Source organism: Pelobates fuscus, chromosome 12, assembly GCF_036172605.1.
Source record: "Pelobates fuscus isolate aPelFus1 chromosome 12, aPelFus1.pri, whole genome shotgun sequence".
Lineage (NCBI taxonomy): Eukaryota > Metazoa > Chordata > Amphibia > Anura > Pelobatidae > Pelobates > Pelobates fuscus.
This window is the reverse complement of record NC_086328.1, coordinates 113,425,070-113,442,335: the sequence shown is the minus strand read 5'-3', so window position 1 is coordinate 113,442,335 and position 17,266 is coordinate 113,425,070. Positions and strand designations below refer to the sequence as shown.

The window sequence follows — 17,266 nt, the reverse complement described above, 5'->3', positions numbered from 1 at the left end:
CCAGACCCCCTTCCCCACAGCATAACTATCCTGTACTCACTGCTACAGAGAGAGACCCCCACCGAGACTCCTGCCTTTAAGGGAACATGGGAAACGATCCTGGGGAGGACATTTACAGAGACGGAATGGGACAAAATTTGCTATCTAACACACCACTGCTCCACCTTTTCAAAGATGCAAGAGACGGCATTTAAACTATTGAGCCACTGGTACCGCACCCCACACAGACTACATGCCATAGACCCCTCACACTCCGACCTGTGTTGGAGATGTGGAGAGGCTACAGGCACCACACTACATCTATGGTGGGACTGTCGTAAGATTACACCATTCTGGAAGTCAATCCACGATATCTTGTCGAGGCTATCAGATGCACCACCACCGCTGGATCCAGCGGCGATGCTGTTACACCACACGACAATACCCAGATCTAGATATAAAAAATCCCTGACCATTAGGATCCTCAATGTAGCAAAGCAAATCATCCCTCAATATTGGAGACAGGACAGACCTCCTCCCCTAAGAGCCTGGTTCAACCAAATGGAGGACCTCAGGGCTATAGAAGAACTCCACTCAGGGGCTACTAACACCACAGTGAAATACATGGAGACCTGGACACACTGGATTATATCCACCATGCAGACAGACTTCACCACTCACCTGGAAGCAGGAGACTCGCACGACGGGACGGACTAACCCCACCACCCCACCTACCCAACCTACCATAGTGCTCATACCCCCTCCCCCTTCAGGATCCCCCCCTACCCCCCCATTTCCCCCCCCCCCCTAGCATCTCTCACATCCCCCATTAAGGTCGCAGGCAAATGCCCCGACGGCACGGAGACACGTATGATTACTGTACAGAGGCTTTGGCAGTCACATAGACGCATAATGCTCACCTACGGTGACTTAGAGATGTTAAGCACACTTGGTTACCCAACCCCCTCATCCAATGAACCGCAGCTACATGCATACTGAATCTAAGCACCATGACAATAGCCAGTGGCAACCTCATACGTAGTTAAACCCAGAGGGACACACGAATGTTTTATTAAAAGCCTAACCAAGGTTCACATGTTCTAGGACCTGCGTGTCCACCACTGTTGGGGGCCTGCGTGCTCCAATTCCAACCTATATTTTATAGCACATGTTGTGCTTCGTTTCTGCCAATCTTAAAGAGACCTGCGAGTCTCGACTTGAATGTTGAATATGTTACAGCTATAGAGACCTGAGAGTCTCACAATGAATATAAAAATGACAATAAAAATATATTTACCAAAAAATAAAAAAAAATAAAAGGTGTACTTTTACATACAGTCAAATTGGCTAATTAGTTGACATGGGCTACAGATCCCGTAAAAAAACGAAAAAAACTTTTAAGGAACAAAAGCGCTCTAAAAAATGTAACCCAGTACAGCTGGAAACACACCCAAGTGTATTGTCACTAAAGGAAAACACCAAAAAAAGAAACGGCGAAAGCGCACATGATGAGTACATTCACTTTTTCAATATCAGGTTACATGTATATCTTTAACAGGATAGACTTGTAAATAAATCCTGTATAATGTAAACATAAAAAATATCATTTTTTCATCAGCAGCCCATCCCATGTGTTCCCTACTAAGGGTTAACAAGTATATAGGGGTGTATATAAAAAATATTTCTTTGGTTTTTACTATATGTATTAGCTGATGTGTACTGTAGTCATTGCTGCCACCCAGGAGTGATGGGAGTAAGCGCAGGACTTTTCTTTTTGTATTTGTATTCACTTTTTGTATCACACAGCTAGGTTACAATTATAACAAATAACCCCTTTCTGTCTCATTAGAGATATTTTTGTCAGAAGCTTAAGGAAGCAAGGTAAAGGGTCAGAGTAGGACCCATCGCTGGGGGTGGGGGGGGGGGGGGGGGGGTCTGCCTTGACGTTGGCAGGCGGGCATCCCCTCCAGTGGCCATTGGAGTAACTAAATGACCTCCATTTGTTTAAATATACATAGGGGTTAAAGAGAGAGCGCAGGTAACTTTTTCCCTTTGGTTTTTACTATAAAAAAATATCATAGTGTAATCTGAATAAACAATAGTACAGTAGTGAGGTAAATTCTAGAACTCACACTTTACAGAGCCCTTTAGTTGGCTCTGAACAGTAAAAGCACTTCATATAACTGGGTACTCTAACATCTGCTGTGCTTGTGTTGTATTCTTTTTAATATATTGATATTGTGACAGTAAAGATCTATTTACTTTTATTTTTTGAATTCCTAATTTTCCTGGCTAGTGGAACTACCAGTGGAACTGTTACAATATCCAGTTATCCAGTGCTTTTACAGTTCAGAGCCAACTAAAGGGCTCTGTATAGAGATGTCCTGAACGGTTCGCTGGCGAATAGTTCCTGGCGAACATAGCTTGTTCACGTTCGCCACGGATGGTGAACATATGCGATGTTCGGTCCGCCCCTATTCGTCATCATTGAGTAAACTTTGACCCTGTACCTCACAGTCAACAGACACATTCCAGCCAATCAGCAGCAGACCCTCCCTCCCAGACCATCCCACCTCCTGGACAGCATCCATTTTAGATTCATTCTGAAGCTGCATTCCTTTTTTTTTTTTATTATTATTTATTTATTTATATTTTATTTTTTTAGACAGAAGTGTGTTATATTTGAGCATGCTAGGCTGAACGTGCGTATATCATGGCTAGTTGCACTGAGGGTATGAATATATAGCAGTACATTGTTGTGAAAGATGGCTGTCATGTTTAGGGTGTAGCTTGCACCACTGGCGGATCCAGGGGGGGGGGGCAACTGGGCAAACCCCCCCCCGAGAATCCGAGGTTCTCCCTCTCCCCTGCCGGCTAATGCAGGGGTGGCGCTATCCAAGCGCCAGCCCTGCAATGTGCCTTCATGGACCGGAGGGGAGATCAGAGATCTCCCTCTCCGGTCCGCAGGCACTGTTTGCTGGCCGCCGGCAGGGGAGGGAGAGAGAGAGGACCCGGAGGAGCTCAGACTGCAGCTCCTCCAGGTCCTTCTCTCTCGAGCATGGAGCGTTGCCACGGCAACGCTCCGGATCTCGCGAGAGTGAACTCTAGCCCTGGAGACCGGGGCTAGAGTTCACTCTCACCACATGGACCACCAGGGATTCCCCACCGGACCACCAGGGATCGAGAAATGTCCTCCCTCCTCCCTAAACAAAGGTAAGAAGGGAGGGGGACATTATGTATATTTTAAATAAAAAAAAATAAAAAATCATTTTATCAAATAAAAAAAACCCATAAATAAAAAGCCCCCCATCCTTATCACACACATACCCTACACATACATACACTGCCCCCCACACACACATTGTCCCCCACACACACATTGTCCCCCACATACACACACACTGCCCCATACACATACACTGCCCCCATACAGATACACTGCCCACATACACATACACTGCCCACACACACATACACTGCCCACACACACACACACTGCCCCCACATACACACACTGCCCCCACATACATACATTGCCCCCCCACACATACACTGCCCCATACATATACACTGCCCCATACACATACACTGCCCCCACATACATACATTGTCCCATACACACACATTGCCCCCACATAAGCACACTGCCCCATACACACGCATACACTGCCCCCACACACATACACTGCCCTATACACACACATTGCCCCATATACATACACATTGCCCACCATACACATACACTACTGCTCCCACACACATACACTGCCCCCATACACACATTGCCCACCATACACATACACTACTGCTCCCACACACACACACTGCCCCCATACACACACATACACTTACCCCATACACACACATTGCCCACATACACTGCCCCCAATACACACACACCCTACACACACATTGGCCCCCCACACACATACACTGCCCCATACACACAAACTTCCCCCCATACACACATTGCCCCCCACTCACACTGCAACGCACACACACACACTGCCCCCCTAACACACACTGCCGTCCTCACATACACACTGCAACTTTCACACACACACACACACTGCTCACACAGTCCTTCTTACACAAACAGCCTCTCAGGGGTGGACCGGGATAACCCCCACCGGTCCGGGGTGGGGTGGGGGAGGGGTAACAGAGCTCCTGCCGGGAAGTAGCTGCTTCTGGGCATCGGTCGCCTCTCCCGCCCGGTGAGCACCAGGCCACACTTGCCACGCGGAGGTAAGTAAGACTCTGTCGAGTTGCTGACCGCTATTAAGCATGTCGGGTCGGTCAGGTAGGAGCAACCTGAACGACCCTTCTGGGGTGAAATTCGCTTGTTGATAGCTGCTTAAAGTGAGATATTGAGGGAGCTCACACAAAGTGCGTCTTTCCTCCATGACAGCTACCTGATCGATACAACATCATACCTGATGTTTTAAAGCACGTTATTCCAAACAATTTAGGAATGTTAGGTGATTTATGCCCTTTATGGATTAAAACCAGACTCTGCATCAACTATGTAATTTTCCATGGGAGTTTTGCCATGGATCCCCCTCCGGCATGCCACAGTCCAGGTGTTAGTCCCCTTGAAACAACTTTTCCATCACTATTGTGGCCAGAAAGAGTCCCTGTGGGTTTTAAAATTCGCCTGCCTATTGAAGTCTATGGCGGTTCGCCCGGTTCGCCCGTTCGCGAACATTTGCGGAAGTTCGCGTTCGCCGTTCGCAAACGGAGAATTTTATGTTCGCGGCATCTCTAGCTCTGTAACGTGTGATTTCTCCAATTTACCCAACTACTGTACTATTGTTTATTCAGATTACTCTATGATATTTTTTATGTTTACATTATACCGGATTTATTGATGAGCCTTTCCTGTTAAAGAAATACATGTATGAAAAGGTAATGTAATCATTGTGTGAGCGGTCACTTTTACAGATGGTGTAAAGGCTGTTTCTGTGTTACAAGAAAGTCAGTACAAGTGAAAGGCAAGGTTTCCAAAAACCTAGAGTAATTTAGATAAAGTTTTTTGCAAATCATTGTAAAGGGGAATTTGTTTTCACATCCTGCATGTCACTTGTGGTTAGTTTGTGGTTAATTGGAGTTTACCAAGATCCACACATTGTGGTTTTTACAAGTTTCAATTACCAATTCTTATACTGAGCTTTTGTTTTTAAATAATTATACTTTCCTTGTTAGTTTGCAGTGGAGATTTACATAATTTAACAAAAGTGAGAATTGCTGGAAATTCAAATTCAAAGTTAATTTCAACTTTAAGGCCCAAATAGTCAAACTGGAATTTACTATGAATTTTCAGCAATTCTCATATTATGCCTCGTTTCCACTGAGCGGATCGGTTCGGGTCGGTACAGTTTGGAAGGTTTAGAATGGGCCAGCCCATTCTGGTGAGCGTTTCCACTGCAAGTCAGACCTTCAGGGCCATGCGGGGTTTAGAAAAAATGCTCTTCCTGTCCACCAATCAATGGATTGTATAGTAGCTCTGCCCTAACCGAACCGTTCCATTTTCTATGGCCCTACATCTGAAGCAGGACCCTGAATGGATCAGTACGGTTTGTTTATATGGACCACTTTCATAATGGAAACACCCAAAATAGCGAACCTTACCGTACCGAACCGATTCGCTCAGTGGAAACGAGGCATTAGTGATTAACCCTGCTATGAATGCAGTGTTTGCCTTCCTACTTAGATTATTGGGCGCTTCTTGAAATGTCAAATAAAGTAGATTTATATCTCCCTGCTGCTGTCGCTCCTCTCAAAGATGATGATCTCAGCAAATCCAACGCTTTCCTAAAGGGAATAACTGGGGGAGGAGGGGCTACTGTGCATGCACGGCAATTGTTGTACTGCACCAATCAGCACCTGCTCATAGAGGTTTGTTATACCAATGCATGTTTACGGGGGGCTTTCGGTGTCTTCATGCAGAGTGTGAAGACACCAGAACATCAAAGATATCAAGATCACAACAGGAGGTGCCTATATGGTTGTCTGAGGTTGCTTTAAGAAGCAATGTAAACACTGCTTTTTCTTAGTAAAGGCAGTGTTTACAGCACTTGGTTTGTCTCCTTGCAGCAGAAACACTACATTTAGCAGTAGTGGTTGTGGTGCCCTTTTAACAGGGAATAAGTATTTTTGTATTTTCTCATCATGTTTTTATTTCCTTGTATGGAACATTCCTATCATTTTCTTCCCGCAGTCATATTCACACTCCGGTAGTATCTGCCATATACTCTAAGATCCATATCAGGTATCACTTATTTAAAATAATGAACAAGTGCTGCCCTCAACTATGTACAAGATAAAAGTCGCAGGTGGTAAATCAGGTGATACATCAGTCAGGAATCCTGCAGCATATACATTGTACATACTTCAGGGCAGTATTTTTGCGTTTTCCCCGTCATTATGTATAAGTGATATCTGCCCTTGAAAGCATTCTAGATCTGAGAACCTTTAGGTTGACCCATATACATTTCTTCTGGTCTGGACTTGAGACCGGTTGTTACATAATTACTGTAGTGTTCACCCGGTCTCTATGGTTGTCTATCACATTTATGTACCCTGGCTTTTTTAATCAGTACCCAAACCAGCTCCTCTGCCAATATCTACCACTAATCTGCCAGCTTCTGTTCTAGAACCTATTACTAAACAGTGTTCTAGATTGCCGAGCATTCCCAAACTCGTGTGTGTTCCATCAGATGAATTGGTTTGGATCAGGGTATCACTTTTCCTGGGAATTATTTAAGATTCTGCATATTCAGTATACTGAGAGTTGCGGGGAAATTACTTTTTGTAAGACCATCGGAAACCAAGTTGGGGAATTGTTCAAGTTTGACTGTTTTTTTTGCATGGACAGAATTATTCACTAAACTCAGAATTCTATCAAACTAAGTCCTGAGGTTAGAAGAGTTCAACTGAAAAGGACAATTTTCCAAATCAGTTATATCAGCCTCAACTTTTCTATTACCATTTAATTAGCTATAACTCTGGATTTGGTCAATAACTTTGGTGAACAGAGTGAATAATCTGAGGTTTTGAGAATAAACGCCTATAGAGTTCTTCACACATATATAAAACAATGCACCATTTTTTAAAACTAACAGTGTTATAAAACCTGTTCTGCTTCATGTGTCATGCCGACAACCGTGACATAACTCTGAATATGAAGGGATGGGCTCTGAAAATATGCAAATACAAATGTGGACTCTGGACTGAAATGTTTTCAATTAGTGAGAACATAGGAAGAAAATAGAATTGTCTATCATTCAAATCTTCCAATGGTTTTAATCTTTCTTTTTTATTTCTATTGACTATGAACTACTCACGTTAGTAGAAGGCAATCATTATAACTGTTTTAAGGACCAACGAGATGCCAGATTTTATAACATGCTAAAATATTTATCTAACATTAATCCTCGGTAAGTGATAATGGCAGTTTTGCCCAGTGGCAGCTGATGGTTATACAGTGCTGCACTGCAGGTTATACAGTGTTGCACTGCAGGTGTTTGTGTTATACGCACAATTCCGAGGCGTGGCAAGGTCAAAAGGAGCAAGGCACAATGCGTTTATGAATGAATGAAAAAGATGAACAGTCACTGTTTCTCTCTCCCTCTATCCCAACCCTATTCTCACAGTATCTCTTTCTGTTTTATCCCTCTATGTTCCTCTCTTCTAGCTGTGTACCCTTAGTGTATGGCCAGCCAACATTGAGCAGCTCTCCTCCAATATTTTACAGCAGACTGCCTTTAACAGTTCCTGCATGGTCCCATTTTACCCCCTGAAGAGCCGCCCACTGGCGAAAAAGCACGTCGGGGCTCCAACGAGTAGCTTTACAGTGCAGCTGAACATCAGATTCCTGAAACAGACTGGGTTATTACACCCTTGGTATCCTACAGCTTGCTACCGATAATTAAAGTCTGGTCAGATGCCCGATATATATTTGGCAACCTTAGCCTCTCGGTCTGGAACCGGACTTATACTTTTTCGTATAATTGTTGTTTCTTTGTTAGGCAGTGCTAGGTGCCCTCAAAGGCACAGTTTTGACTCTATAAGCTAGATGCCGATACTAGGCTCTTAGGTTATTTAATCCTCGACCAGCCATCAGCAGACGGACTCTATAGGGTTGTTATCCTACATACCCTACATTATACCACTATCCATATACTGCACAAATATTTCAATGTTAGAGTTTGCATCTTCAACTAGTGTAGCAGTATCATTGTTCTATTAGGTGCCCTTGAAGGCACAGACTTGCTTATCTAGCTAGGTGCCTGGACCAGGCACACATTAGATTTAACTCTCCATGGGCTACCAAGGCTCATTTTATCTCTGGGTTGTATTGGCAATTCTTTTTTTAATACTGTCATCTTGAGCTATTAATACTTTTTCTGCTAACATCACTGTTACTGGCTCTCCCCCACATTTTGGTATACTGTATATTAATGCATATACTTTTAGTGACCTTGCTAACCTGACGATGTCAATATATTGACATCGTCCGGTTCCCTACTCCTCACTTGTAACTTTGATACTTTGTCCCAATGAGACCAAATCAGGGAAGCATTTGCAACACTGTAATTGGTATCTTTATCAGTTGTTAGCTGTTACTTCTGTGGAAAGTAATTAGAGTTCCTTTATTGCCCACTCTATATAGTCACCTAGAGATATTACCAGCAGATATATCCTGTGTACGTATTTCCCCACCTTTACCCTGTGTACAATAACCCCCTCCCCCATCTTTTGTGTTCACTTTATTTTTGGTTATACATTTTAGCTAGCTTCATTTTACTAGCTTTTTTAAACGACTGCATTAAAAGTAATTTTTTACTGTAATATTGGCAATTGGACAGAATATCTCTCTCCTGTTTTGAATTATCTTTAAGGGTTACCCCCAGTATTATCTGTCCTCTTGATACCCTATATGCTTCTACCTTCCTTAAAGGGAAACTCTAGTGCCAGGAAAACAATCCGTTTTCCTGGCACTGCAGGTCCCCTCTCCCTCCCACCCCCCATCCTCGGTAGCTGAAGGGGTGAAAACCCCTTCAGGTCACTTACCTGAGACCCCGGTGGTTTCTTCTCGCCGCTGCTCCTCCCAGTCATTATGTCGGCCGGTGGGCGAGACTGATCCCTCCCACCGGCGAGACCTAATGCGCATGCGCGGCAATGCCGCGCATGTGCATTAGAGCTTTCAATAGGAAAGCATTGAAAATGCATTTCAATACTTTCCTATGGGGAATTGAGCGACGCTGGAGCGACGCTGGAGCGACGCTGGAGGAAACAGACATACACACATGCATACACACTGGCATACACACAGTGCACACACATTGGCATACACACATTGGCATACACACATTGGCATACACACAATGGCACACATACACTGGCATACACATACACTGGCATACACATACACTGACATACACTGGCATACACACATACACTGGCATACATACACTGGCATACATACGTAGGCATACATACGTAGGCATACATACGTAGGCATGCAGACATACACTGGCATACATACACTGACATACACTGGCATACACATACACTGGCATACACACATACACTGGCATACACACATACACTAGCATACATACACACATACACTGGCATGCATACACACATACAGCGGCATACACACATACAGCGGCATACACACATACACTGGCATACATACATACACTGACACACATACACACTGACATACACTGGCATACACACGTACACTGGCATACACACGTACACTGGCATACACACGTACACTGGCATACATACACTGACACACATACACATACTGGCATACATACACTGGCATACATACATACACTGACATACACATACACTGGCATACACATACACATACACTGGCATACACATACACTGGCATACACACACAGGCATACCTACATACACTGACATACACATACACTGGCATACACATACACTGGCATACACACACACTGGCATACACATACACTGGCATACACACATACACTGGCATACACTGGCATACACACATACACTGACATACACATACACTGGCATACATACATACACTGGCATACACATACACTGGCATACACATACACTGGCATACATACATACACTGGCATACATACATACACTGGCATACACTGGCATACACTGGAATACACATACACTGGCATACACACATACACTGGCATACACATACACTGGCATACACACATACACTGGCATACACACATACACTGGCATACACAGGCATACACATACACTGGCATACATGCACACACACATACACTGGCATACACATGAACTGACATACACATACACTGGCATACATGCGAACACACACATACACTGGCATACACATACACTGGCATACATGCACACACTGGCATACACTGGCATACATACATACACTGACATACACATACACAGGCATACACTGGCATACACTCACACATACACTGACATACACATACACTGGCATACACATATACACCTCATTTTCAGCCACCCTCCTCTCTTCCTTACCATTTCGTCCAGGAGGGTGGCTGGGGATGATGTGAGTCGGCTGCCTCTCCTCGCGGCCTTTCACTCCTCCTTCCCGCACGGAGTAAACTGGGAGGAAGTGACCGGACGTCACTTCCTCCCAGCAGCACTTGCTTCCGGCAGCATTTTTTTTTTTTAAGAGGGGCCCGGTCGCGCTATTACAGCGCTGACCGGGCCCCTGAAGATAATAGGGCCCATCAGGTGGCCCTAAATGCTTGGGCCACCTGATGGGCCCCATCAGCGTGTGGGCCCCGGTGCAGATGCCCACAATTGTCACGGTTGTCATGCCCTGATGGCGGCCCTGGAGGTGGAGTTAACCCTGCAAGGTAATTATTGCAGTTTATAAAAAACTGCAATGATTACACTTGCAGGGTTAAGGGTAGTGGGAGTTGGCACCCAGACCACTCCAATGGGCAGAAGTGGTCTGGGTGCCTGGAGTGTCCCTTTAACTCACTGGTCCCATTTTACTTCATGGAGGGGGTAGACAGGCTATGAAGTGACCTATCCTGGCCTTCATTCACATACGACACTCACACAGGAAGTAGTTTTTTGCTATCAAAATTATCCCCGGCAGAAGTTATGCAGCATACAGACAATGCACAGTTCCATTGGGGAGCATTTTTTTTACACCAGCATGGCACCAGGGTGTGCCACACATCAATTCGGTGATCCAGGGACAAGTTCAACTGCACCTCTTTGCCTCCCTCCATTCATTATTCTAGACCCCCTTCATTGATCTCACTAGTTCCTCTTGGAGAGATGCTAAGGTGCAATTATTAAAAAAATAAAAAAAATAATAATATATAATAATAATAATAATAATAATAATAATAAAAATAAGTTGCGTGCTTGCCTGCGGACGAAGTGTTTCAACCTGGGACAACGCACAGGCTGACTGACCGCCTTCAGTCCAGCCCCACATAGATTACTATACTATACTAAGAGTGATGCTGAAGCACTCTCTGCAAGGTCCTAGTGCTCTCCACACAGTGTGTTTAGTGAAGAGCTTGCAGTGAGCTGACTAGGGACAGTTCCCTGGTGTCATTGGATGCAGAACACTAAGGAACAAAGCTGGGACAGCAATTAAAACGCTGAAATAAAGACAGTCCAGGAATTGGGAGACCTGCTCTTTGTGTCTATTCAGCCTTTTTCCATACTCTCCATGTGTATTCAGCCACCTTCTATCCCCTATGAAAGTGGCAGAGTATGAGGATCCGCACACTGCTTCGTCCAGGCTGTAACTGGAGGTCTGAATAGCGTGCAGTGATTGGACTGAGGGTCAAGGCTAATACCGAATATTATAACCCCGCCTACTCACTGCTTGCCACTCAGAGCTCCAGTTAAAGACTCATCCTTTGCCGTGGCCCCTCTGGGCGCATGAGTTGTCACCCAGGCAGAATGTCCCTCCCTTAGTACACCACATGGTGGATGCCACATTGTGTTTAAGATCCAGTTCCGGTACCTGTGAATGTCTTGCTGTGTTTTCTGTAAAGATAAGACAGCCGCCTGGATCTGTCTCAGTTCATGTTTTTCTTTTCCACACTGAGAGCAGGGTCCAGCAAAACCTGTATTAAAAATGTAAAAATAAAAATTATTTGCAGCAAATACCAACGTATAAGCCAGTAAAATTAGTTTTTTCTTATGAAACCAGCTATTTGTTATTATAATTATTTAAGAAATAATTCTGATTGGTTGGAACACCTGCGTATGACAGCGAGTGACGTTGCATGGAACATCCACTGATTTTATGTGAACATCACAGTCAGCCATGACATCACAGCCATGACTTAATAGACAGCCATACAAATGAGCTATTCCTTTTACTGCTAGACAATGCTATAAGAGGTATTCATGACATCACGGGCAGCATAACACCCAGCCATGACTCAATAGATCTGTGATGAGTGTGTAAGTCTGTAGAATATATTAAAATGTCATCCAAGTACACAATAACAAATGTGTGAATAAAGTCTCTTAAGACATCATTAATAAATTCTTGAAATACTGCTGGGGCATTGCAAAGCCCAAATGGCATAACAGTATACTCATAATGGCCTGATCTAGTGTTGAATGCTGTCTTCCATTCGTGGTCCTTTTTTATACGTATTAAATTGTATGCTCCTCTAAGATCCAGTTTGGTGAATGCCGTAGCATGTTTGAGCCTGTCAAACAATTCTGTGATTAACGGTATAGGGTATGCATTTTTGATGGTGATTTTATTAAGACCTCTATAATCGATACACGGTCTTAAATCACCTTCTTTTTTCGATACAAAGAAGAACCCCGCTCCAGCCGGAGAAGAGGATCTCCTAATAAATCCCTTGTCTAATGATTCCTTAATGTATTCCTCCATGACACGGTTTTCTTGAACCGATAAAGGGTACACCCTGCCCTTTGGAGGTATAGTGCCAGGCAACAAGTCAATAGCACAATCGTAGGGTCTGTGAGGCGGTAATTTGTCAGCCTCCCTTTTATCAAAGACAGTCTTTAGAGATAAGTACTGAGAGGGTATAGCCGTAGACAAAGGAGGAATGGTAGGAACATTAATAGAATTCACAGGCGTGACTTCAATAGTACAAGACTCGTGGCAGGCTTCACTCCATGATTTTATCTGCCCTGTCTCCCAGTCAAAAATGTGGGCACGTAACCATGGATACCCTAACACTAATTGTGAAGAGGGAGAGGTGATGACCTGGAACCGAATGGTTTCATAGTGTAAAACCCCTGTGTACATGTGTAACGATGCAGTCTCATGAGTAACAACTGGAGAAATTAATGGTCTACCATCTATGGCCTCAACGGCCAAGGGTATCTCCTTCTCTCTGACGGGAATGTTGTTTCTCTTTACTAAACCAGAGTCTATAAAATTTTCAGCCGCCCCGGAGTCAACCAGAGCGTATGTTTTCAACTATACAACTCTCTCCCATATGTAAAGAAACAGGGAGAAGCAGTCGGTTAGGAGGCAATGTAGGAGACTTAGAAATCACACCCAAGGCCAGTCCCCTATAAGGTCTTAGGTGCGAGAGTTTTCCGGGAGCAAAGGACATTCCTTTACCATATGGTCTCTCTTACCACAATATAGGCAGAGTCCCTCCCTTCTCCTATGTAATTTCTCAGTATCAGAGAGTTTGGCAACCCCTAATTGCATAGGTTCCTCATCAGATACTTTAACACTCTCCGGTATATTAACTCTGGGGTGAATAGGTGTAACAAATGTCTATTCCTGTTCTTAGTATAGAGCCTGTCACGAATCCTATTATCTATATCAATGAGCTAGTCAATAAGGTCCTCTAAGGCAATAGGGAGCTCCTTAGCTGCTACCTCATCCAATATAGAGTCTGATAAACCTTCCATGAAGGCAGTAGTTAACCCATTGTTGGTCCAATCTACCTGTGAGGCAAGGGTACGAAACTGAATAGCGTAATCAGCCACAGACCTAGAACCCTGTTTAACTCTCATTAATGCTCTTGCGGCATTCTTTGACCTTTTCATTGTGTCAAAAGTTCTGCGAAAAGCCGTAAGAAAACTGTTGAAATCATGCACCATAGGTCCATTAGCTTCCCAAATAGGATTTGCCCACTCAAGTGCTTTATCGGTAAGTTGGTGCATAAAGAACCCAACTTTAGACCTCTCTGTGGGAAATGAACATGGATACATCTCAAAGTGAAATTCTATTTGGTTAATGAACCCTCTGCATGTCTTAGAGTCCCCTCCATACCTAGGAGGAGGTGTTAAATGGGCCGAAGTATTAGGCAAAGTAGATACTTCAGGAAGAAGGGGTGTAGGAGGGTTAGGTGTGGTTGCTGGAATGGTTCTAGCTAAGAGCGTCTGGAGAGCCTGGGCTATCTGATCCATTCGGTGATCCTGCTCTACAAATCTAGCCTCATGGGACGCCATCTGTTGAGCTAAATCTGCGGGGTCCATGGCCCTATCGTAATGTAACGAGATTATACCCCAACACGCAGGATCCAGCTAAACAGAAGACAGCACAGAGGGAAGATACGTCTACCGGTCCTTAGAGTGGCCGGACTCGACGTATATAGGAGAAGTACAGAGTCAGGAACGATCCGAGGTCAAGGGCACAAAGAGACAGCGTAAACTAGGACTAGCCGGGGTCTGGTACACAGGAAACAGCAAGCCGGCAAACAGAACAGATAAGGATAAAGCGAAAACGAAGTCAGAATACAAAGCCAAGGTCAAATACGGAGGAACACAATTGAACATCACAAGCGCTAAAGGGAACTGTAGCAGAAACCACAATAGGGCAAGGAACTAAGGGAAAAGGGTAAGTATAAGTAGCATCTAAACTAATGTGATTGGCTCCTGTCATATCCACACCCACAAAAGGTAAGTGTATGGGGTGTGTGGCATGACAGGGGCCAATGGGAGCCTTTTGGCAATTTAGGCTCCCACTGTCTCTTTAAGAGCGCGCCCGAGACTCGCGGCGTGCTCTTAGATCCAGGCAGGACACGTGACCGCTTCTCGCGGTCACTGCCCGCCTTCCTGTTTGAGCAGTCGGATGAGCCACGTGCGGCTCGTGCAGCAGCAGGACCGCGCGCGGCTTGAAGAGAGGACCGCGGCCGGCCCCTGGAAAAGGTGAGTAACGCTACAGGGGGGGAGGGGGACCTAGAGACCCTACAGAGCCAGGAAAATTAGTATGTTTTCCTGGCACTAGAGTGGTCCTTTAACTATCAGGTGTCTTTAAAAAAATTCTATAAAAAATAGAGAAGAGGGTTACACTCAATCACAAAAATCACAGGGTGCTAACTGAGTATGGGTCAGCATTCCCCATAGAATATACATTAAAGAAAAAATCTCAGGCACTCACTGCGATACATTTAAAACAGCTTTGAAGGATCCGCAACGTTTTGACCTGTACCCAGATCTTTATCAAGCTAGTTTGATAAAGACCTGGGTACAGGTCGAAACGTTGCGGATCCATTAAAGCTGCTTTAAACGTATCACAGTGAGTGCCTGAAATTTTTTTATTTCATTTTTTCTTTTAAAAAATACTATAAAATTTTGTGAGCTTTTAAGCTGATGTTTAGTGAGTGAGTGCACTTAAAGGACCACTCTAGTGCCAGGAAAACATACTCGTTTTCCTGGCACATGAGTGCCCTGAGGGTGCCTCCACCCTCAGGGTCCCACTCCCGCCCGGCTCTGGAAAAGGGGAAAAGGGTTAAAACTTACCTTTTTCCAGCGCTGGGCGGGGAGCTCTCCTCCTCCTCGCCGCCTCCTCTCCGCCCCGTCGGCTGAATGCGCACGCGCGGCAAGAGTTGCGCGCGCATTCAGCCGGTCGCATAGGAAAGCATTTACAATGCTTTCCTATGGACCCTTGCGTGCTCTCACTGTGATTTTCACAGTGAGAATCACGGAAGCGCCTCTAGCGGCTGTCAATGAGACAGCCACTAGAGGATTAGGGGGAAGGCTTAACCAATTTATAAACATAGCAGTTTCTCTGAAACTGCTATGTTTATAAAAAATTGTGTTAACCCTAGCTGGACCTGGCACCCAGACCACTTCATTAAGCTGAAGTGGTCTGGGTGCCTAGAGTGGTCCTTTAATTCTGTATATTTATATATGTCAATAAAAAGCCAGCACTTTAAGGTATTCAATAAAGAAGCTGTAAATTATTTGTATTCCAAAAAAGTTACATGAAGGTAGTCAAAAAAAAGTTGACGTTTCAGTTCTATGTAAGAACTTTCATCAGGACGTAGTTTAAAAGTTCTAAGAAACAAATCCTATTTCTAAAAAGAAATCTACCATCCACCTGAGCGCTGCTTGGCGTGTTCCGGTATTGCAGGCGTATGTAAGTAAAAGGGAAGAGAAGGCAGCAAACCAGAAAATAAGGGGATCCCTCTAACATCCTTAAGAATTTATAGAAAGCCAAAATACTATAAAAGGCTGCGCCACAAAAATAGACCAAAACAGTAAACCCGATAAAATAGCCACAAAAATAGACAAAAACAGAAACACACTAAAAAGAGCCACAAAAAAAAACATAAAATTTAAAAAGCAAAAAAGTGGAATTTATCAGCAGTTCAAAGTATTTTATGAAAATAAATTATAGTACATGCCACTAAAATAAGGCAAACCACAGCAGAGGTTTCCATGTGTCCAGTTTTATCCTTGTATACTCACAAAAAATAGAGCAGAAAGACCACTCTATGTAGAAGGTGGTATAATCCCCCCTAGGATTCTTTGATAGGTTCTGCGTCCTGCGTGGTGAAACGCGTTGTGGATATAATGTTTTGTTTTTAATATAATAAAGGATTATTGGCTACTTTGCTTAACAAAGTGTGCCATTTACTTTTGTATTTCTATTATTTTTTTTTTTTTTTTTTTTTTTTTTTTTTTATACTTTTATTGTTTAATTTTGCACTTGACATCATGTGAACAGGATATAGGAGTCATACATCTCATAACATGTAATACTTTACAGTATGCACGAGTGGTACAGAAGTTTCAAACTTTAGAGTAGTCCTAGCTTGACAAATTCCTAAAATACATTTTTGTCATCTTAGAGAACAATACACTGTGGTTCAGTGAGGTATTAGAAGCAGTTTGTAACGGTGTGGTTACGTATATATAAGGTAATCGTCTGAATGGCTCAAAGAAAAACCAGGTGGGTTAAGTATCGTGGAGTGGAGAACCATCAGAATCTTTAATATACTTGTCCCAGGGTGCCCAGGTATATGTGAACACATCGTAAGTGCCAGAGAAG

General features: G+C 43.9%; 1 protein-coding gene across 2 annotated transcripts in view; it reads right to left on the bottom strand.

Annotated features, from left to right (window-relative positions):
• Positions 1-17,266, bottom strand: part of OSBPL5 (oxysterol binding protein like 5) — a 188,243-nt gene that overhangs the window by 13,553 nt on the left and 157,424 nt on the right. For both annotated transcript variants that reach the window (XM_063438810.1, XM_063438811.1), the window contains exon 21: positions 12,005-12,107. In XM_063438810.1, the coding sequence (XP_063294880.1) occupies positions 12,005-12,107 (103 nt within the window). The remainder of the gene's footprint in view (positions 1-12,004; positions 12,108-17,266) is intronic.